The following is a 25,296-nucleotide window of genomic DNA, read 5'->3' on the forward strand; positions in this document are numbered from 1 at the left end:
TAGAGCTCCCCCTGCAGCTCCCTTGTGAAAATATGCACTCAAAGAACATTAGTAAGGAAGTATAATCACATACAAAATCAATTAAAGGGGCCAAATAAAAAAATAAGGAGCCAGGGTTTTGGGTTGATTTCAGCAAATGTAAGGCTGGTTTGCCCCTTAAACCCTTAACCCTAATGCCCCAAACAATACATATTTAACCATCAAAGGGACTTACAAAAATATTTAATGAGGTAAAAATGTGACTTAGTTCTGCTTTAAACTTTGGGACCCGATCCCAACCCTTTGCACATACATTTTAATGTGCACAGGAAGTGAGCCTAAACAAAAACAAGCACAAGAAAAAGCTTTTAGGGGAGTTTGGGACTAAAACAGCCTGGATCATGCTCTAAGTGACTCTCCAGTTTCTTTCTCTCCTCTCGCATTTTAAATCAAAGTGCATTTATATGGGTAAAATGGGTGTGTGGAGTTAAAGACGTCATGTGCCCTATTTGTTATACAAGCCACAGAACATGCAGTAGGTGAGGTTTATTGAGCTGGCCTTTTTACTCCACGTTAAGACGGAGGAGCATCTGGATCCGACCCACCCAGAATTGCTAGTTTCGGCGGCACTGGTAACAACAGGCAACTTGAAATGCAAACGGTTAACTTATGTCCCATGCAAGGTTGTTACGCTCGCTGATGGAGCAGGTACGTGATAAATATCCAAAAGAAAACATTCATACATCTGTGAAAGTGGTTATTCAAATCATTTCTAGTACCTTGCTCTCACTACCACACTGCAATACAGCGCATTAACAGAATAAATATGTTCAACCTTTCTCCTATAAACAGTGTTGGCCTATAAAATGTTGTGATGTCACCTGAAACTCAACATTCCAGCGAATATAGCGCCATTGACATTATAACACACAGATTTTCCAATGAACATTTTTGGCCATTATTAATTGCATAACTATAGGTTTACCCCATATACATTTTGCATCAACATCAATACGAACTGTGCCGTACTCTCACATTAGTCACTTCCTGTCTCTATAGCATCTGAACCAGCGTGTACATCTGGATGCCACAGTTCTGGTAAAGCGGCACGCAAACATCATTTTACGGAACAAGCAACATAAGTGAAGTCTTCAAAGTCGTCGTGTTTGCTGCCGACATGTGTCTGTGAGTTGTTTTTCCCCGTGTTATCACTGTGGGAACCCCCTTTAACAAGCCATCAGAGTTTTGCATACATACATTAGCAGCTGTGAACACGCACCCAGCTGGTGACACTAATTATTTCCTTTTCACATACAGTATGCAACCGGGATGCCATTTTTATGCTACTTCTTCACCCTTAACACCATCATTTGCATAGTTTGAGCAACTGCAGTGCACATGTATGCTTTTAAACATGTGTTCTAATGGTGTGTTGAATCTTCATGTAGTTAAAGTACTTTTTGTTTTACAGCAAGGAACCATTCAGCCAAATGTATAGACTTAAATGCACACCAATGTTTACTAGACATGAGGGTCAAATGTCTTGCCCAAGAACACAACAACGGTATTAGACATCGCCAATAGAGGGGCTCGAATAGTCAGGTTTGCGACCAGCTGATCTATGCCCAATGAAGAAGTTCGTAGAAAGACGATCCTTGTTCCACGACAGAATCAAAAGACAGACTAGAGAAGTACTGCTCGACTCCGTAGAGATGTCATTGCTTTGCCTGGAATAGTCTGCAGTATGGCATTAAACCTATATTATTGTTTCATTTTTCCAGAATCCATAAAAAATGCAGACAACAACAATACAAACAAGGTTATGATACCAGTGTTTCCACCATTAGGACTGGTTTTAATGCAATACCTCTTTTTCTTAGGTGTTTTATACGTTTTTAAGTGTTACATTACCACCACCTACTGTAGTTGTACATCTTAGACTTTAGACTTTATTCTAAAACAAAGGAACACATGCAAAGCAGTTACAGCTCCATGGATCCTCACCAGAAGAGCTACAGAGCACTTAAATATCTCTCTCTCTCTCTTAACTCTCTCCACATTTGTGTTTTCATCTCCTTCGCTAACAAGCGTCACCACCTCCTCGTGCCCCGCCTGATATATGACCTTTTGCATGCTAAGACGTTAATAAATATTGCACAGTGTGGTCAATTTATGCACAGATGCCAGCGCCAAAACCATAAAGACCCAATTACGGTCAATAACTCACGTTGATGAGGAACCTGCATGGAATTTTAATATCACAGTTTGACGAAGCGCTTTTTGGAGGTGATGGATCATAACAACAACAGAGGTGGGGTTGTTAGAGTTACATTTTATTTACTTTTTAACAGTAAAAGTTTTCAGATTGCATACATATACTAATATTTAGAGTAAACGTGTTTGTCACTCTTCCCACTATACAACTAATTCTAAAACTGATAATGTTTAAAATGATTACATTATTGAAACATTTGTGTTTCTTGCTCTGCTCCATCAGATATGATTTAATTGCTCCCATTGCTGTCGTCCATCCTTTGAAAATAGTAGATTTTGATAATTATTTAAGGGTTTGTCTTTCCAGTTACATTTAACTTATGCATCTATGTTCCTTAAACAAGTTTTTATTGGAAAACATCAATAAAGCATTTGTAAGCTAAACACAATGATATGCAAATTAAGTAGCTATCTAATAAAATGGCTCTCTGGTGCCCTCTTAAAGTTGTACTCATCATAAAAAGACATAAAACACAATTACAGAGGCTTCATTTGTGAAAGGGCTTCATTTGTGACGGGGCTTCATTAGTGACGGGGCTTCATTTGTGACGGGGCTTCATTTGTGACGGGGCTTCATTTGTGACGGGGCTTCATTAGTGACGGGGCTTCATTAGTGACGGGGCTTCATTTGTGACGGGGCTTCATTAGTGACGGGGCTTCATTTGTGACGGGGCTTCATTTGTAACGGGGCTTCATTTGTGACGGGGCTTCATTTGTGACGGGGCTTCATTTGTGAGGAGGCTTCATTTGTGACGGGGCTTCATTTGTGAGGAGGCTTCATTTGTGAGGAGGCTTCATTTGTGACGGGGCTTCATTTGTGATGAGGCTTCATTTGTGACGGGGCTTCATTTGTGAGGAGGCTTCATTTGTGACGGGGATTCATTTGTGACGGGACTTCATTTGTGAGGAGGCTTCATTTGTGACGGGGATTCATTTGTGACGGGACTTCATTTGTGAGGAGGCTTCATTTGTGACGGGGCTTCATTTGTGAGGAGGCTTCATTTGTGAGGAGGCTTCATTTGTGAGGAGGCTTCATTTGTGACGGGACTTCATTTGTGAGGAGGCTTCATTTGTGAGGAGGCTTCATTTGTGAGGAGGCTTCATTTGTGACGGGGCTTCATTTGTGACGGGGCTTCATTTGTGACGGGGCTTCATTTGTGACGGGGCTTCATTTGTGAGGAGGCTTCATTTGTGACGGGGCACAAGTGGGTCTGGGGGGGTCTGGGGGGGTCTGGGGGTCGACCGTCAGAAAACTGTGTCCATATGAACTACACACGTGTATGTTTAGGGATTATTCTTTTCATTTCAAACGTGGGCGTGGCAAGCCTTTAATGAAATTGACATTTTAAACTTGCGTATCTCCAGCATGCAATGTCCTATTCTCTAGCACAGATATATGTTTTGTGCAAAATGATGAGCTGAACGCAATGATGTACAATATATAATTATAATTCACAAACGCTCTATGGCGCCCCTTTGGAAATTTGAATTAAGTAAAAAAATTAACTTTGACATTGACAAAAAACTAATTGGCACGGACACCCTTCATGTCATTCAGAACAAAAAAGCCAATGACAGCATACCTCTATATGCAATCATGTTGCTGTGGCAACCTGACAAATTGTACTGTTGCATTACAAATTGCATTGTGCAGTTGCACCAATAACAACAGCATACTCTTGTGTTGATGGACAGTTCCCTCGTGTGACTTGACATGATTTGTTGTGCTTGTCCTTGTGGGAGGCAGAAGAATGAGTCACTGTTCAAAGTTACAACATACAAGAAGAGACTCATAAAACAGTCATGTCAACTGAACAGAGGAGGTTATAAAACTTTCAGAATTATTAGAACACATTTATTTACTTCTGCAGCTGTTTTATTACCTCCAAGTCCCGACACATTACTGGATACATAATCATTCCAAACTAATTTCTCTTTTCATGTCATAAATGGATTTGTAAGGTCTGAAATTAGAGGGAAAAAGCCTTTGTTTTTATCCAGCCACAAATGGATCATTTACAAAGACATTAAAGGTTAAGAGTGTTGGTTTCTTTCTTTGAAGTGCCTAAGATTAAATATTCATGAACATATTACAAGTAATTGTAGTCATTTTAATAACTGATACGCTGTCATGTCTTTATTATATTGTTTTGTTTTTTTTTTTATCTGAGAGAACAGAGCACACATGAAAAAGAGAGTACTTTTCCTCATAAATAAAGACAAAATGACAAAACACGTATTTCTCCGTTTAATATTTAATTTAGATTACCTGCTTATACTTTGATTTCAGCTTTAATTTTTGTAATTTTTATTTCAGTCACTAGTGATGGGTTTTTATTTGATCCGATACCAAGTATTACTATGGCCAATATCACAATATTGATCCGATACCAATGAGTTTTGTACTTAAATGCATTAAAATCCCTTGACCATGAACAGTTTGCAGAAAACCTAAAATATAAACAATGTATTACAAAAATGTAAACAAAATTGCGTCAAGAATAAATATTTTCATACATTTCAAGTATCGATATTTTTGCAAGAATTTCAATACAACTTCAATATTTGGTATGGATCCGCCCACTGTCACGTCTCCTGTCCTCCCACAATGGCGCCGTGGGGCAGTTAGGACACATTCAGTGGATCTGTGCGTCAGGATAAACACAGAGCAGCAGCGCTCTTAATAGTTGTCAGCCGCCATCTCTCCATGGACCATAGGGAACAAAACATACTACACTCGTCAATATATTCTATTTCAGGATCGCCGTCTACTTTGAAGACTCGATGGGGCTCATGTCTCTCAAGTGTGTGATAGAACGCACAAAAGGAAGAAGTGGAATGACTGAAATATTACCACACATTAGCAATTTGTGTCTACTACGTGCTTCATTGTACTTCTGCTTGGATACTTAACAGCATTTTGTCGCACTTATACAAGAGCAATGACAATTTAATAGATTTTAATCTTGAACTAGTTTCGCCGCTGAATGCTCTCCTGTATTACAAAAAAGTGTGTGTTGCCACGATACAAACATTACAATATTTGGTCCAAGGATAAGGCTTGATACTCTTGATACAACAATGATAGGACTAAAATACAATGTGATTTTCAACACAACATAATGATACTTTCTTACTATGTGGTTGTTGATCACATCATCACATTATTATTCCATTCTAAATTTGACCTACTGATGTATATGTATATTTTTTCAATACTTTATACTATAGTTTTAGTGTCGATTTGTATCTGGGTATCAATTGTTTGGTACAACTTGATTAGCCTGGTTTGATTTTAGATTTACCGTAATACTCTTCAGATAAGACACGGTATGAGTCGACCCATCCAGTGTGCAACATCAGCAATAAAAGATAGATGGATAAAGAAATGGATAAATAAATCAGCAAAAAAAAAGTATATTTATATATGTATACTTTTGCTGCAATTATTTCTTGTTTAGAAGTACCGTATTTTCCACACTATAAGGCGCACTCAAAAGCCTTTCATTAACTCAAAAAATGACAGTGCGCCTTATAATCCAGTGCGCCTTATATATGAAACATTATCGAAAACAGACCATTCATTGATCGAAAACAGACCATTCATTGATCGAAAACAGACCATTCATTGATCGAAAACAGACCATTCATTGATCGAAAACAGACCATTCATTGATCGAAAACAGACCATTCATCGATCGAAAACAGACCATTCATTGATCGAAAACAGACCATTCATTGATCGAAAACAGACCATTCATCGATCGAAAACAGACCATTCATTGATCGAAAACAGACCATTCATCGATCGAAAACAGACCATTCATTGATCGAAAACAGACCATTCATTGATCGAAAACAGACCATTCATTGATCGAAAACAGACCATTCATCGATCGAAAACAGACCATTCATTGATCGAAAACAGACCATTCATTGATCGAAAACAGACCATTCATCGATCGAAAACAGACCATTCATGCAGAAAATATGGTAGTTTGCACTGCATGATTATATCTATAGGTAGACAGATGCATAGATATAGTCTCATTACACACAAACTGAATAGAGCGTGGTAATGAGTGTATCGTTACATACATGCTAAATGGATGTGAGTGACTTACATGCGTGTTCAGACTCGTCCGAGGCGTCGGGACAGTCCGGCTCCCCGTCACAGAGCCACGCCTCTGGGACACAGCGGGCCTTGTCCAAACACTCAAACTCTCCCACGTCACACAAGATGGAGTCTAGATGGAGAGAGGTGAGAGAGAGAGGGAGAGAGGAGGGAGAGAGAGGGAGAGAGGAGGGAGAGAGAGGGAGAGAGAGGGAGAGAGAGGGAGAGAGGAGGGAGAGAGGAGGGAGAGAGAGGGAGAGAGGAGGGAGAGAGAGGGAGAGAGGAGGGAGAGAGAGGGAGAGAGGAGGGAGAGAGAGGGAGAGAGGAGGGAGAGAGAGGGAGAGAGGAGGGAGAGAGGAGGGAGAGAGGAGGGAGAGAGAGGGAGAGAGAGGGAGAGAGGAGGGAGAGAGAGAGGGAGAGAGGAGGGAGAGAGAGGGAGAGAGAGGGAGAGAGAGGGAGAGAGAGGGAGAGAGAGGGAGAGAGAGGGAGAGAGGAGGGAGAGAGGAGGGAGAGAGAGGGAGAGAGGAGGGAGAGAGAGGGAGAGAGGAGGGAGAGAGAGGGAGAGAGGAGGGAGAGAGGAGGGAGAGAGGAGGGAGAGAGGAGGGAGAGAGAGGGAGAGAGAGGGAGAGAGAGGGAGAGAGGAGGGAGAGAGGAGGGAGAGAGAGGGAGAGAGGAGGGAGAGAGAGGGAGAGAGGAGGGAGAGAGAGGGAGAGAGGAGGGAGAGAGAGGGAGAGAGGAGGGAGAGAGAGGGAGAGAGGAGGGAGAGAGGAGGGAGAGAGGAGGGAGAGAGAGGGAGAGAGAGGGAGAGAGGAGGGAGAGAGAGAGGGAGAGAGGAGGGAGAGAGAGGGAGAGAGAGGGAGAGAGAGGGAGAGAGAGGGAGAGAGAGGGAGAGAGGAGGGAGAGAGAGGGAGAGAGGAGGGAGAGAGAGGGAGAGAGGAGGGAGAGAGAGGGAGAGAGGAGGGAGAGAGAGGGAGAGAGGAGGGAGAGAGGAGGGAGAGAGGAGGGAGAGAGAGGGAGAGAGAGGGAGAGAGGAGGGAGAGAGAGGGAGAGAGGAGGGAGAGAGAGGGAGAGAGGAGGGAGAGAGAGGGAGAGAGAGGGAGAGAGGAGGGAGAGAGAGGGAGAGAGGAGGGAGAGAGGAGGGAGAGAGGAGGGAGAGAGAGGGAGAGAGAGGGAGAGAGGAGGGAGAGAGAGGGAGAGAGGAGGGAGAGAGAGGGAGAGAGGAGGGAGAGAGAGGGAGAGAGAGGGAGAGAGGAGGGAGAGAGGAGGGAGAGAGGAGGGAGAGAGAGGGAGAGAGGAGGGCATGAGGTGAGAATGGATGACATGAATATACAGAAAAACATGAGACGCTATGAGTGAATTCAACTCATGATATAGTTCTCGTAGTTTGATCGGAAGACATTTGAATTTTGTAGGTTTGAAAAATACTGTTGCTTTTATAGTATTTCTATGGATACTACTACAACAATTACTACAATTATCCAAACCGCTACTACTAATACTACTATTATAACAACTGCCACAAAAAACTACAACCGCAACTACTACAAAAACAATAAGTAAAACAATGACCATTACAAAAACTACTACTAAAACTAGTATCTTATCTTATCTTAAAACTAGTACCACAACTAGTGCAGCAACAGCAACAACAACAACAACAACAACAACAACTACTACAACAACAAGAAAAAAAAACAAAGACTACTACAAAAATTACAACTATTACTACTACAACTAGTACAACAACAACACAACTAATACAACAACAACAACAACAACAACTAAACAACCACTACAACTACAAAAACAACAAGAAAAAAACAATGACTACTACAAAAATTACAACTATAACTTCTACAACTATAACTAGTACTACAACAACAACAACAACAACAACAACAACAACAACTCAAACCAACACTATAACCACAGCTACAACAAGAAATAAACCAATGACTACTACAACAATTACTACTTTTATTACTACAACTATAACTAATACAACAACAACAACAACAACAACTAAAACAACCACTACAACTACTAAAACAACAACAACTACTTCTACAACTAATACAAATACCGGTGCTACTAAAATTACTACTATAACAACAATCACAACAATGACCAAAACTACTTCAACTTCAACTAAAACTACCACACTACCGCTACGATATTACTGCAACTACTACAAACACTACAACTGCTGCCAAAATCATGCCATCCAAAAAAAGGAACATCATTTCTATACATTCTATCCTCTCTCTGCTTCTCCACCGTCAGTTCCCCGCTTCAGCATCCCCGGCCGTGCGCTCCACGGGCGCGCCGACTCGTGATGGGGGTGAACGAACGGCGCCGGTGCAAACGCCAGCACTCGGGGGCGAAGACGGGAGCGCTCGCTTGCTAACGCGTTGGCTGACGATCAATGCCGGTCTGTCCTTTTGTTTCCTCGTGTATCAAAAGGCAAATCTTCATCAGCGTTCATTTGCGCCGCCTGGAGTCTAGACCGCCACCCACAGAGAAGCAGTGCCCGCGCTTTGTAAACCTGACAGCCCGTCTCCTTCTAAACAAAGACCAACTATACAAACCACTTCTGATCTGCACGCCGCTTTGCTTTTTGTACGTTTTGATAGTAGGACGTGGGGGCCGTTCAGCGAGGGCCCAGTCAACTAAAAAGTCATCAGAGCCTTTGGAAAAGCTAGCATCTGTCATTGTGTTGACACGTTTCCTGCCGGTAGCTGTCAGACGGTCCGCTCCGTCATCCTGCCAAATGACACGAGCTTTAGCTAAATATTTGGCACCAGAACGAACTGCTGCCGCTTCTGCTCGACGAACAATACCGGGCAAAAGTGCGAGGAGGCTTTTGTTTCAAGTACAAAGAAGAGGAAATCAGAAAAGAAGTTCTCGAATGAAGCGCAGCACATCAATGCGGTTGGAGGTTGGCCTAATCTTAGAACGGTTACAGTTCCCATATGTCAGCGCGCAAATTGCTCAATAACATTTTTGATTTAATACGAGCTGAAAAAGAGCCGCTCACACCAGCCTCGGAGGGTTTTTATGCACGTTAGAACAGCAAGATATAGCACAATGGCATCGTAATCGCAACGGGAACGCTCGCAATTAGCAAATTGCAAAGACGGCAACAAGCTCTTACATGCAAAACCTGCTCACTCAGAAGTTTGGACCTCTGCAAACACGTTCTGAAATGTGTGGACGTTAATCTTTCAGTCGTTCTATCAAATCCTTCTATTAAAACATACACGGCAAATACAATTGTAATCGCATTGCTTGGTCGTATAAATCGCAAACAGAGAACTGTCTAGCTCGAACGCTACACGGATAAAGAAAGTTGTAGAGATCTCAGCAAAGGAACTGCTATATCTCGACAAAATATGAATTGAAATCTCCCACGACAGCCTCAAATATCCACATCAGGCATAATCCTCCTGCCCTGCTTTGGTAATCCTGACCAAGACCAGCTCTAGATCTAGAGATAAGTCCCTTGCTGCACTTGACAGCGTCTGCAGAGGATGGATCAAATACAGAGAACAAATCACTCCACGAAAGTCAATAAAAGTATACCTTACCTCACTGAAATTCTTATCTTTTGTGCTTCTTTCCTTGAGCCACAGAAAAAACACCACATCGCACAGTAATTAAAAATGCACCCCAATTCCCACAACACTTCTGAATTTAAATAAGAAAAAATTGACTGTACAGCACCATTATTAATATCGCCGTCGGCTGAATGACACTGACCTTTTCGCAACATTGTTTGGCAAAAAAAAAAATCCTTTTCTGTAATACACCCTCCTAGTTAACCTCATTATCCACATCTCATAATACATATAAAGCTCGGTGCAGCAGTACACGTCTTATTATGCATCCAGTGTGTTTTTGGACCATTATTAGTGAGCGTGGAGTTAGCGGGAGACCAGGTTTGAACAGTAGGAGTGATCATTTCGCTGCTGTTCGCTGCTGCCTGCCGCCTCCGTGCCCTCCAGCAGGCGCACTACCCCGGGACGAGTCTGCAAAGGTCAAATATCTCATTCATTTGGCCTCCTCTATTCCCACTGATGCAACGGCTCTGAAATCGCACTGTTCGGAATCAAGGTCTCGTTGGAAAAATGGAAAAATTACAAATTCAAACGAGGGATTCTTAAGAAAAAGAAAAGTAAGTAATTTTGAGGGAAAAGGGAGAGCAGTTTCGCGCATAAACATTGTCAAATTATCATATGTTTTGTCTGGAAAATCGCCCAAAATTATTCATTACTTGTATTCAATATTTTACTGAGATTATTGCCCAACTTTTGACAAGGATCACAGAGCTGCAAACAAACACGGAGTAAGCGCTATTCCGTCTGCAAATACACAACACAGAACATGTTTTGGCTTTTCCGCAACATTTCCCCCCCCCAAAAAAAAAAAATCTTTCAAACTATTGGAGTTCTCGCCTCACCCAAAAAAAAGAAAACCCTTCTTCTTCTTCGCCACTTGACACCTTTTGCTTGAGCTCGTAGTTGTCCTGAGCGAACTGTGCCCGCTCCGCTGAATTGATTAGCATTGGAATGCACGGCGCCGCTGACAGATGGGCCATTTCCTCGCCTCGTGATGGGAGCCGTGAAAAGCAATGCCCCTGGACCTTCACAGCCGCCCGCTCACCTATTGATGTTCAAGCGCTCCTTCATGCTTCTTCACCTTGAAAAGCTGAGGGCCAAATATGAGTCGAGAGAACGACCTCTTATGTCAAATCATCTCCCCCCTCCGGACCTCTCCGCCATCCGGAGCCGGGGAAGGGGAAAGCCAGCGCGGGCCGGCTTCTTCTAGGTCTATTTCTGCTCCGTGTATTGTGCGCGGTAGAGGACATTTTGAGTGTTTTTTTGTGTTGTTTTCTCCTTTTTAGACTGTGATTTTGTATATGCTGGTAACTGTATGAGGGTGCATTTACTCTTACGCTAAACTAAACAATATGATCAGCTAAAATCTTCGTGAGGAGTAATTGATTACGAGAGAGCAATAGAAACATTGTCAAGAAAAAAGAGCCCCAAAAAATCTAGTGAAATTAAATCCAAATTGGTGCTTTTGATCTACATAAAAAAATAAAATGTGATTTATTCAATGCCATTCCGTCCTTCCTTCTTTATTCCTCTATCTCTTTCTATCTTATTTCTCTCCTTTTTCTCTTTCCATTTTCTTTATTTCTTGCCTTTTCTCACCTTTCTCTTTCTTACTTTCCCTTTTCTTTATTTCTTGCCTTTTCTCTTTGTCCATCTTGCACTTTTCTTTCTTCCTTACACACTTTCTTATGCTCTTTCTCTGCTTCTCCCTTTGTTTTTTCAGAATACATCTACAGCCTAGCCTCATTTATGTCAAGCAAAAGAAAAGAAAAGAAAAGTCTGTCAGCTGGATACAACTTTTGTCCCGTCGACAGAATTTAACTTGTCTCCACATTATTCCAACTCATCGCTACATCTTCAAACAACCAACGTCCATTGTAGACATCAACTTAAGCTGAGGAGTTATAGACTACATGAAGGTGTCCAACATTGCGTTTTACAAAGCTACAAAGGCAGAATCTGGCAGAAGGAGCGTCCACAAAGAGGTGACGAGGTGAAAGAGAAACCTGTCGTTTTTCAGTGGAATGGTGGAAACACAGGCTCGGTCAGACACGTCAGCGCCTGGCACCGCGCCGCACCTCATTATGCCACCACACATTTCCAATGTGCCAGAAATGCAAAAGAACAAGGGATATTTTGGAAACAAACATCAATGGTGCTAAAGCCACAGCTACAGTCGGTCGTCTACAGTACGGTCACAAACGAGAGTGAAACATCTGCCTGGAGCAAGAAACGACTGCATGTTTAAGGAATATCACATCCACTCATCAATTTAACTTTGAACATTACATAAATACAGAAATTCAGTATATACATGATAAAATGTATTGATATTTTTGAATGTTTTTTATTCATTTTTAAGCATTTCTGGTTGGCTTGAATATTTCCTTCTTTTCTTTTTTTTTAATATACTTAGTTGACCATTTTAGTCTCCAATCTTATTTTTTTCTTTTTGAAATTACAACATATACAGAGTTTGGACTAAGTGGGACATTTGTGTTTCTGTGTTGGAACTGGACAATAGAAATTACCTTCAAACAAAAACATTATAACTTTTTTCTCTTTCTTCTTTTTTCTCATTCTTTTTCTTTCTCTGTCTTTGCATAGGCCAGTTTGATACTATAATAAAAAAATAAATAAATAGTAAAAAGAAGAAGAAGAAGCTCAAGATACTCTTTATTGCACTACATTGTACGAGCTCATGTTCTCCTTTATCATTACAAACAAGCAAAACTTCCTCAAAATTACACAAATACAAAACATAGAGCGCATTTATCTTTATTCATCCATTGTTATTGCCCTGCGTTACACGAGCGCCTTTTCCACGTTTATCTTTGCACACACTATCATACGCGCCGCGCCGGTACAATCCGCCCAAGTGGCGTCGCGCTCGCGGTTCACAATGTGCTACAGTGGATAAGTCGTAAGCCGCGCACTCGCTTTCAAACCGAACCTTTGTTACAACGGAACACTCGCATCGCTCCCCTCTCCGTCGCCGGACTATCTCAGTCTCACAGGTTGGCGGTTTAAAAAAAAACAAAAAAACAACACGCCGGCTGTTTAAAATAGCTCTTCGCCGCTCATCCAAAGCGCGGCGCCTCTGTGTATGTAAAAAGGTGTGCGTGGTCTCGGCGGGCCAGTGATAGTCCATTAGAGCAGAGGCACAAGGTCGAACTCACAGAGAGGAGAGGAAACAGAAATGGAGCGCTCGGATAAACCTCTAAACAGTAAAGAAGGCCACACAAACTGGACCTACGTGTGACGGAAGGAGCTCGCGAGGTGGTTCAGTGGTAACGCCCGTGATGTTTGATTCTAAAGGAGAAGATGTGTTTATTTCAAAGGTCATTGTCCAAAAAAAAAGGCAAATTGTATGTTTCTGAGTGGTTTCCAGACTGCAGACTTTTACTCCTACTTTGAGTCATAGTTTACTTGAGTTAGAGTGTTGGTGAGTTAGTCTGCAGTTGATAAAAGCTTTACATTGACAGTCGCGATGTCAAATTTGAATGTTATGATTATTGTGAGGAAAATCATCACAATTTAAAGATTATTCAGGATTTTTTGTGACCAAACGACAGTGAAATCTTACATTTTCTTTTATTCCCTTGGCCTGACATGTGACTGTTCCTCAAGTTTGTGACCAGATTTACAAAAACTTCAACTTTCTGAACGACAAAATAATTTAAATGTGACAAAAACAGCCAGATAAAAAAGTTATTTACATTTAGGTCTATTTTTTTAGATGATAGATTGAACAAAAAAATACTTCTAATTCAAATGTTTTGGTTCTTATGATTATATTGTGACCTGAATAATCATGATTATCGATTAACCTGATAACGTTGTTGACATCACTATTAAATTATTTGAATAGTGTGTTTCTTGCACTGCTCCTTCAGATATGAATTAGTTATTCCCATTTTTGTTCTTTACATCCTTTAAGATGTCAAGATTATGCCCATTTTTTAAATGTTTGATAGTATCTTACTCGAGTAGTAGTTAGTTTCCTCTTTTTCCTCTTACCTCCTCACATTTTGGCCACTCTACTCTCCTCTGCACAAAAGAAAACTCCTTCAGACACAGGGAGAATATGCAAACTTCTGACAGAAATGCCATATACTGCACAGGATTCAGATTTGTGCAAACTTTGGGTCCATAAATTGAAGTGTTTTATGATATTTGGATATGTTTTGTATGTAAATTTTAAAGAAAATCCAGTCTAGTCAGCAGTAAAATACATTGTCAAGAATATTAATAGCAAAAGTCAATGCAAATATTCATTGTTCAAATAAATAAATGATAAAATGTTGTATCTGGTGTTTACACGCAAAGCTCTATGCGTTGTTTTATGCATTTATTTGAAGTATAAATTTGAAGTACAGGTGAAGTAAATGCAGAAAAACCTTGATGATAAAACATAGAAAATATGCAATTGCCATTTTTTAACGGTTTGACTTTAGAGCAGATCCTAAAGTGATCAACTATACTTCACATCTACTTCACTGAAAGCCTCGCCAATAAATCCATAGAGTTACCAAGGCGTACAGTTCATCTTCTTGATAGTGTTGTCCTTTCAAGCGGGAATATTGGCACAAAATAACTCGACAATAACTGCGTTGCATATCGGATGGTGGTAATATCAAATAATCTGATTTCTCAAAGTGTAAACATGGCAGGAGTGGTCTTAAATCGACTTTCAGCTCCCAGTATTTAAAGCGATTGTCTTAGTGTCGCGTTTGCGCATTCATCACGAGCCACATCCACCAGCAGCAGATGCAGCGAAGCAATTTCGATGCATCTTCTTCTCGCTGATGATATATGAAAGGCTGAATACACGAGGGTGGAGACATCCCGCCCAGTGATACATGGATCCTGCCAAATAAATCACATCTACAATTTAAAATGCATCGGGCGCAAGTGGCTCGGAAGTTCCTGAGGACAACGGCCGGGGATTGTTCACACTTTAAAGTTTCTTTAAAGAGGAGGAGGCGCCCTCTGTCCGTGGGCACCAGGCGGTTTGAGACTCCGGTGTCCAGGCCAGCTGTGGGTCACATGCATTATGGATGAGAGCGGGGCCACGAGCCAAACCAAGCAGAGGATTATGAACAGTAGAGTATGCTTTATCTCCATATATCTAATCTGCCAGAACATCTTAATGACTGCATAATCTAATAATAAAGTCTTTATTAACAATACCCAGATATCATGGAAGATATCAGCTTTTGGCAACGACTCCGATAGTATGTGATGAAACGCAGACCTGGCGCTGCAATGTAATCACGGTGTTAAAGGTGGACTGTGTAACTTTTCTTGTGTGGGAGGAGGTCTACGTCGTTGTGGAGATGTTAGCGTTTTGCCTGGAGTGTTGCGCTGAATGGCGTGAGCTGATCTGTAACACATTTATTCAATTGCAGTTGTTTCTATTCCAAAAAATGCAGAGAAAAACGTATTCTTACTTGCTTGTTTACATGCACACCAAAATCTGATTACAATCTGATTTCTGGACATTTAATATGATTCAAATTCAATGTGAGTGAGGACCATAATCAGAAAGAAATCAGATTACTCGCAGATTTTGCGGTTTACATGCCACTCATAATCTTTTAACTCCATAACTTGTCAGAGGGGTCGTCTCTCCGCAGATCTGACCAGGTAGCGCCGCCTGCTTCTCTCCAGTGAGATTGCCATGGTGAATATACCAGGCAAAGTGATAACAGTGGGTAAAACTGTGTAGAAACTGAATCTGCAGCTCCAAATTAATCTTTTATATTTATATTGTTACTATTTATATGTCTTTAATTGTAATTTTAATACAGACTTTGAGATGTTCTGCGAAACAGTATCTCGTTTTTATGTGTGCATAAAAATGACAATAAATTGAGTCTTGAAGCAGGCGGCGCCACATGACATAGTGCACCTTTAACTTCACGCTATTTATACGATACTGAAAGTGATTGTGGAAAAGACAGTTTTTTCCCCCTCTCCACAATCTCATTACTATCACGTTCCGAACGATTAACATTTAAAAGTGTGAAAAATCCAACCTGCAGTAATTACTTCATGCGACACGGAAACTTTTGCTCTTCCGCCGTATCACAATCCTGCACTTTTGTGGCTGGGATTTACATTTACAGGAAGCACATTTAACAATTTACAAGCGTGTTTTTTAGACGGTGGAGATGAAACGGAGGATGTAATACGCGCCACGCAAAACGGACCCCGAACTCCTTCGAGCAAATAAAACCCCTCATTAATAAAAGCAGAGTCTAATCAGCTCGATCTGCATATCTTTAATCTTCTGAGGCTCCGCGCATCTCGTCATCGCAGTCGACGTAATGAGTCTTTATCACCAGGTATGTGACGGGGGGAGCGTGGTATTTAGGTTTTTAAATGCCAGCGGCGTCAGCTCCGATCAGAACACGGGGATCGGGAGGAGAGCGCGACCATTACGGAACGTCACGTCTCATTTGGACACGCCGACACTCGGAGACCACGGTGTCTGTTCCAAACCAATACGAAAGAAATGCGTGTCTAGATAATTGGCGGTTGTATCTCAATGACAGTGTTCAGGTGACGGCGTGTCAATCCGTGTGTTCCAGAAGGTTCAAGCGTCAAACTGAATATTTGTTTTATCCATTCATATTTTATTCAGCTCTTTTTGTAGCATATTCATAAACAGTGTACTTGATATTTGCATTTTCCATATTTTTCCATGAATATTTTGTTCTTCCTACCTCTACTCTAAACTATTACTTCTGCAGAACGAAAAATGGGGATATTACAGTTAATATACTTTACCGATTGAGCTTCAAATTGTATTTATCTGTAATAAAACAAATTAAAATGTTTGTCTTTGATCTATAAATCACACAGTAGCTCACAAATGACAGTATCTTAATATTTTGTTAATAATACAAACTCAAAATCAAGCAATCAATTAAAGTAGCAAAAAAAAAAGGGTCAAAAAGGGACAAATACTCAGGTTTGTATATATATTTGTAGAAGTATATGAAGAATATATCCTAAAACACAGCAGACCTTCACACATCGCTCCTGACAGTTTGGCGAGAGGCATTGGTTGGACGATCGGTCAAACGAAGAGGACACATTTCCACAGGAACAATGCAAAAAAGACACTTTATGGGATTGAGGCAATATCCTAAAACTTTTTGAACGCCTTCTTCCCCTAAACCAGGGGTGGGCAAACTTTCAATCCGGCCCGCCAAGCTTGTCCTAGTAATATTAAAAAAAAAAAAAATCTTTCTTTTTTGCCCTCAGGCATCTGTCTGCACTTGTATTCTTAATAAATATGTCGTGAAATGAACTAAATAATAGATTCAATAGCTTATATCATTATTATTAATTCGAATATGGCCCTCGTAGGAAAATAATGGCCCACCCCTGCTGTAAACCATACTTTCAGGTCATTTGTGTCATCATAGGCGTCTTATCTCACCGACTTTCATCCAAATCAAATATATAACATTTCATTCTTGATCTATTACCGAGTTCAAAAAGCATGGAAAGTGCAACTTCATGCGCTGTTTTTTTTCTTTTTACTTTTCAAATGTTAAACAGGGCAGAGGTTTTGTCAGTTGCGGTCGAATCAGAGCGCTAACTCAAGGCCATCTCTCCCGTCAACAGCGCCGACTCACAATGCGTTTGAGGCAATCAATGAGGGAGAATGTTGGCCTTTCATTAGACACAAACTGACCTCCGCACATAGAGAGGTCACTGTTATTTTCTCTAACAGCAGGGCCATGTCAACAAATGATTAAAAAGATAGAAGCGTATGAAGCTACGGGAGACAGTGGCGGACTGGCCCACAGCAACGAGGAATGAATCCCCCCCGACCGACCGAGTGATCGACCGACCCGTCTACCAGTAAATAATGAATCATTCAGAAGAAACACGCAGTTCACTGGCCTCTCCCCGCCACGCAGAAAACTCATTTATTAGGATTAATCCGTAACGGTTAGTGATTTTGTAACATTTGACACAACAATATTTGATTTATGTTGGAATTGTGTGTTTCTACAAGAGGAATTATGCAGTAATGGAGGTCCAAACTTGTGCCATAGTAGTAGAAAAGTATTTCACACTTTAAATCCAGTCAATGTTGATGATGGAATTAGGTTTTTAAAGAATATACTGTATTTATAACCTGATCAATGCCAGATTGATATGTGTAGCACTCAAAATTGGCCCATTTATTTAGGCTTTTGCTGAATGCGGTCTGCAAAAGTGCTTCCCTCTGCTGGTTTTTCAATAACACAATAGCAGAGGAGGGAAGTATATTTTTCAGCTATCTGTACTTTACTTGAATGTTAAAATTGATGGTGACTTTTTAACCCAAGTATGGGTATTTTCTACTCCTTGCGTTATAAAAAACAGGCTCATTACTTTTGTTTGAATATATACTTGTTTCACTTTTACATGTGTGAGTGCGTTGGCGTGGAGACGGTAGATGCTTAAACAAACTGTTCATGAACACAGGACAGCAGAATCAATAGACCAGGCTTTTGCTCTTCAGGTAAATAAAAGCTTTGGGAAGTATCATGTCAGTCAGAGTGCGGATGTCAAGCTTTATTCTTATTTAAACTGTTAAAGGCGCAATGGACGATTTTTGGGCGTTTTGAGAACGCAGGTGGAAGTGCATATGCCACTCCCCCGTGTGGACCGATACAACACACACGTGCGTTTGTTTATTAGCACAACGGATCACATCGCATCTCTCGTCTCCCGTAGATTTCTGTCCACTTCTGCGTCAGCTCGAACTGTCTTTCTCCGTCTTCATTTTGCCCCGTACACTGAGGGAACTATATTATGATAGATCCATGCGCTTAGGCACGCGGAAACGTGGGGACGAGCCTGACGCGGCTGCAGGTGAGCGGTAGGTGCGTTTTATGATTGATACGTGGCAGGACAAATGATTTATCCACGCCACGAGGAAATATGATAAAAAAATTGCTGAAAAAAATCGTCCATTCCACCTTTAACAAGCTAAAATATAGAGAAAAAAATGTGTCTCATCTGTCACACATACAATTTTACCACTTGATTAAAGTTTAATTAATTTTAATTAAGTCATTTAAAGCTCATAATTCAACTAATTACATTTTTAGCAAAGTCTTTAACTGTATAGTAGATTTGCAATAGTGAACTTTTTTTGTTATGCCTTTTAATGATTTATGATGAAAGCACTGTAAAGGACTCTTGTTTAACATGATTTAATCTCATGGTGTATGTGTAAGTGTGTTTTTATGTATTTGTTAATTTTATTGATTGTTTTATTGAATGTTTTATTGACATTTTATTTGTCTATTTTGTTTTTAAAAGGGCACCCATAAAAAGTTTTTCTCATTGGGTTTTCCCTGTATACATAAATAAATGACTTAAAACTAGCTCTAGAGGCTGAGGTACATCTGTCAGCGCCGTCATGTTCGTTTTGGTTTGTTTAGGCGCCGAACCGCAATGCTGCCGTGTGATTGGTCCAGTGTCACAAGAAGGATTTGTGTGAGTTTCATAAATACAACCTCACAAATGCACCTCTGTCTTTTAGAAATGTTTTTCATGGAGCAAACAAGGCAAAATAAATTCAAAAAGGGCAAAAATTGTCATACACTTAAGTGCGTCCAGTGGAAATCAGCAAAATGTAATATTTTCCATCAGGTAAAAGCCTCCAAATAACCGTATGGGCGTGTTTGGATAAAAAATACAGCGTGACAATAATACAAATGCAGAAGCTGCGCCAATACAATTAATTTACCAATCTGCTACATTCTCATTAGTCTCATATTTCTCATGTGGAACGTTGCGGTCTGTTATAGCGACACGATTCAGCCTTTCAGTGTAAGCTTTTCATATTTACATAATTTACTGTATCTTATACCTAGTCACAGGAAAACAATCACCAACATATAACGCAAATTCAAAATCCCCATTTGGTTACATTCTGTATGAAAAACTATTTTGAAGAATAAAGAAACATCACAATTTGAATCACTGCGTTGTATAGTTAATATTAGGAACTTTGTGTTGTTTTCGAATATAGTTGCAATTTAAAATGTCTGACAGGCCGTGCGGCGCACTCTTCAGACTTAGATAAACTTTATTAATCCACAAAGGAAATTACACTGTCACAGAAGCTCATTTGAAACTCTGCGTGGTTTAACGTATTGTTTTAAGGAAGAGATTACTCGCAGTAAATTATGAATGAGATACAAAAGCAGCCGCAACAAACCCATTTGCATACATAGAAATAATACCAGTTATTTGCAGATGGCGTTGCATTGCATAAAGTCAGTCTAAAAAATATTTATTCATAAAAAAATGTCCGAAATCACTATTATGCAAGATTCAAGATGAAATATATAGGTACCAAATATAACAATAAGATAAAAATAAAGATTGGACAATGCCACAGGAGAGCACACACTGGAGTATAAGTCGCACCAGCCAAAAAATGCATAATAGAGAAGAAAAAAACATATATAAATTGCACTGGAGTATGAAATGCATTTTTGGGAGGAAATGTATTTGACAGACCAAGAACATCACAGATAAAGAACATGGTGAATAGGTGTACGTATGCTAACGCTAACACCTTCAGCTACATGACGTATGCTAACGCTAACACCTTCAGCTACATGACGTATGCTAACGCTAACACCTTCAGCTACATGAGGCACTGACAGAACTGTGGTCAGTGTCTGGTATGTTAACGTAACATATTAACAGTTATTCAGATTATAATCCAGAAAATACGATACTGTGGACTGAACTGCACCATTTATTCTGTATTTATTTATATCATGTCAAAATCTTTGTCTCACAGACCCAACCTTGTGCTTCGTCCCATCCTTTGAAAACATATAAATACTCCATGTCCCGCACAATGTCACTGTCCCGCTGTGACACGCTCCTCCCGCCGAGTCCGTCCTATGATTAAGTGCATGTGGTGGATAATGTTAGCTCCTCAGCCCAAACCACTCCTGACAGGATTAATTCATGCACGAGCCGCTCTGCTCCTGATGACTCACTTTACAAAGAGAGCACAGGCTAATTCAGTTACGATTGAAACGCCTGGCGTGAGCCAGACATTACTGTAGTAAGTTCGCTTCTTCTCCCACTACTGCTACTACTACTCCTACATAACGTATTTTAATCAATATCCCTGTAACGGCAAAACAAATCCTGTTCTTTTGAATGCCAAACTGTGATGCGAGCGGATCATTAAAGTTGTTAACACATAAAATAACAAACAATCAAAGATAATCTTTATTTCCAGTAATTACAGTAATTTAATTGATGTTTTATGATGTGCAATTTATTTTTTTCTCTTTCCAGCTTGGTAGACAATATAGCTTTTATATGCAATTATTATTTTCTTTTGTTTAAAGATAATTCCATTCTTATTCAAATTATTTTCTGGTGGAAGGTATGTCACCTGCCTGTCACCATGGAGACGTGACTTTATCTTGAGCGTTCCACTGTATATGATATTATGCATATCAATCTCCATAGCAATAAAGCTATGAAAACACCTATAATTAAATAAATTGCAAGATAAAGACATGTTAAAAGCTATACTGTTGCACAAATGAATCATCTCCATGGAAACAGGTGGCATGCTCTTCACCTTACACCATTCAAAAATCCTGAATGTAGATACTGCTAGTATTACATTCTGCCACATTTTGTTTCGTAAATCAATTGTTATATATTTTTTTCTTTGCTTGAATACTTACTCAAGTCGTGTGTGGGAGGGCATTTGGTTTAAAAAGTACAAACTGCTATGATGGATAATCCTGCCTTTAATTCGATGAAACTGATCATCATCAAGCATCTGTGAACTGAAACTTAAATGCAAATACTAAAGAATTCAAAGTTTTTACTCCACAAAATCAAGTCTGAATCCGACCAAAAGTAACACATGGTCAAGCAGCAGACTTTGTTTGATACTTACTCACTATTGCCCAAAACCATGGTGTTTACCCTTCTGGTTATGACTGAATGCTGTTGTTTTGAGGAAAAGTTTGTTTGTCTGCACCATATGTACCCCCCAAACTCATAAAGTCACTTGGCATGAGTCGATCCCCCCGAGACTCCATCGCACCAGACAGTTCTGTGCTTCTCTCATGCTCCAGTTTGAACGTTGAAGCGTGTGGGACTCAATCATGAAAGAAAGAGATGAGAAGAAGCATATTTTTGAGGCATTTTAGCAATAAAAACACACACAAAAAAGGCACAAGACTAAAAAAGACAAATAGATAGATGTACTCCCATAGTGTGGAATATTCCAGGCAAAAAAACATGACATCCAACGTCTTTTTTTGTGTATTTTCAATGTTTTATGTTGCTAATGTGTGTTTGTCTCACTAAAAAGCAAATATATGTAAAAAATAAAAATAATATAAACTACTATAATACTTTACAATAACAAAACCTTTGATTAGCCTCAATAAAGCATGAATGAAGACTTAATTGATAATAAAATAATAGTTTCTTATGAATGATTCGGGCTTAGAAACTGTACTTTAATAAATCCTGGATTGTACCTAATTTAAACTCAAGTGTCAAAAGTATAAAAATCTCAGTTGTTTGCAGAGACAAGCAAGTGGCATCCAACAGAAAAGTTACGCAGTGTAACTTTTTTGTCTTTTTTTGTGTATTTTTAACTTTTATGTTGTTATTGTTAGTTTGACTCACTAAAAAGCAAATAAATAAAAAAAACATATAAACTACTATATCACTTTACAATAAAAAATATTGAAATAGCCTCAATAAAGCACGAAGATTGAATTAATAATAAAATCGTAGTTTATTTTTTTTGTTTTGTTTGAATAAATCCTGGATCCTACCTAATTTGTCCCTATTTTGATTTCCCTATCATCTCTAAACTCAAGTATCAAAAGCATAGTTCAGTCTCAGTTGTCAAGTTAATTCCTCCTTCTACATTTCAGTGAGTTATTCTTAAATATGTCTCCTGACGTGAGCTTAATCTGTCCCTGCTTCGGATATTTCTTTGCCCCGTCTCTCCGCACCGAAGTGTCAGAAGTACCAAAGCCTCCTCAGTCGCTCACATCATCTCCGCTCTCACTCTTCACTTTTACTACTCCGAAGCGGGAACCTTGACTGGCACTTCACCTCGGCGGCGATGACGGAAAGCTCTGTCTGTTTAAGCTGCCATTACTCCAGCTGATTGGTAATCACGACACTGGCGGGGGCATAAATCCGTCGGCCCGGTCGGGATAGAGGTCTGAGGAGGAACATGGTGATTACCTGACCTTGGACGGGGCGCGCGGGGGGGAGAAGAAGAAGGCCAGCCCGGGGAGCCACTGCTGAGGCTGGGGGGGTGGGGGGAGGGGCGATGGTGCGATGGTGGGGGTGTCCTCTATTATTGGAAGTATAATGACATATTCTCATGCAAATGTATTCACACGGAACCACGTCCACAGTCCAACAGTCGAGCGCAGGACGGCTCAAGGCGACCAAAAAGATGACTTCTAAAGGGGAATATCATTTGGTATTAATGGTATTTATCGGAAGGTGAGGGCAGGATTATGAAGAGGCTGTGCAGGCAATGAGATTCTCAATATCTGAATTTACAATAAGCATTCTCTATCGTGTCATTTTTAACCATCAATCATATGCGCAGTGTTTTTTTTTTCATTGAGGTCAAATCCAATGTCAGTAGAAGCATAATTTGGGGTTGAGATACAGACTTTGGAGGAGGAAATGTGGCTGTTTTTTGTGTTCAATGGCAATGATTAAATATCTGCACAGTTTATGTTCATGAATTCAACACTGAAAGACATTTTTTATCAAATTTACTTGAATCCGAAATTGAGAGCAAACAAAACAAGTTGTTTTATTTGTATCAGACAATAGGTCATGTAAATTACCTTGACATGTTTCGACGGACATTTTCTGGTATTGAGGAAACGACAAAAACGATTCTACTTAAAAAGGCAAGATTAATTATTCTTAATCTAGAAAAAAAGAAAAAGAGAAAAAACTGAAAAAAGTTTTAGTAGTTTAACATTATGGAGCTTAAAATCTTTTTATTTAGTCAAGCCTTTTAAATGCACTTGTTTTACGGACTGATTTTACTGTATATTGTTGTATATGTATTGTTCACTGTAAGTTTTTTGTGTTTTTATTGTTTTATTCTGTGTTTTGTGAAGCACTTTGTGACTTCTGTCTGTGAAAGGTGCTATATAAATAAAATTTACTTACTTACTTACTTATACTTCTGATTCTATGTAAGTCTTGGACATAATTTAATCATATAATTTTAGATTTTGGACAGAAAGTATGTACACATCTAACATTTTTCACAAATAAACAAATACATTCATTTCAGCCGGTAGTAGGGCTTAACAAAGTATTATGGAATATGTATTTTTCAACAGAAGTATCAATTGAAATTTAACTAATAAACGGCAATAATGACAGTTCATGTTAATGAGTCAAAGAATTATATTAAGTGTAATATTCTTTCCAATTCATGGCATCAAACGTCCTGTTTATCAATGGGTTTCAGGCCAAATAATTCCTTCCTAATCAAATCAAAGTATTATATTGCATGGTCCTCACAAAATCCTTCAAACCAGGAAGCAATCGTTTGCTTGAAACTCATGAACAGGACATTTCACCATTAAAAATATTGAATATTTACCTGTGGTTTTGAATCATTAACAACAGTGCTAAATTGTCATCATTTTGAAACCCAGGGACAACCTGCTGTGGCATTGTCCTCACACGAATTATGCTTTTCTGGGCCAGACGCCTTAGTGCAATTAAATCAAACCTGCCCAAGCACTAAATCACTGTTCCCACAACCTTTGGCTTTGCATGACTATTCGCAAGTGTGTTCATCTGGAGTTATGCAAAATAAAAGGTGTACTTTGGCCAAACACCTGCAAAACAAGTCCACCGAGCAACCTTCAGCGTCCCAGGCGAAGAACATTAAAGAGTTACTGAGAGAACTGTCATTTATTTTCCATGTAGCACATTTACATTCGATTCCTACTTTGTATCACACAGTAACTTTCCAAAAAAACAGAAACATCAGAGAAAATGTTCGCCCTTCATACTGACCATCTTTAACATTTTACTTTTAGCCATTCATTTTTTTAAAGCCTGCTCACACTTGTCGCTATTTGGTCCTAAATTTAGCACATTTTAGTCCCAATGTGCTCTTGGTTTAGTCCTCTTCTAGTCCTTGATTAGTCCTGATCTAGCTCAAGTTGAGTTTTAGGTTTAGTCCTGGTTTAATCCTTAATTATCTGTGAATGCACAAGTGTAAAT

At 39.8% G+C, this 25,296-nt stretch overlaps 1 protein-coding gene across 1 annotated transcript in view; it reads right to left on the reverse strand.

Moving 5' to 3' along the window:
- lrp1bb (low density lipoprotein receptor-related protein 1Bb) overlaps nucleotides 1-25,296 on the reverse strand; it is a 512,409-nt gene that overhangs the window by 373,607 nt on the left and 113,506 nt on the right. Inside the window, exon 2 of the mRNA XM_072445180.1 lies at nucleotides 6,378-6,500. Coding sequence (XP_072301281.1) covers nucleotides 6,378-6,500 — 123 coding nt within the window. The remainder of the gene's footprint in view (nucleotides 1-6,377; nucleotides 6,501-25,296) is intronic.

This window comes from Eucyclogobius newberryi, unplaced genomic scaffold, assembly GCF_026437365.1.
Source record: "Eucyclogobius newberryi isolate DKJ021-1_F unplaced genomic scaffold, fEucNew1.0.hap1 SCAF_14, whole genome shotgun sequence".
Taxonomy (NCBI): domain Eukaryota; kingdom Metazoa; phylum Chordata; class Actinopteri; order Gobiiformes; family Gobiidae; genus Eucyclogobius; species Eucyclogobius newberryi.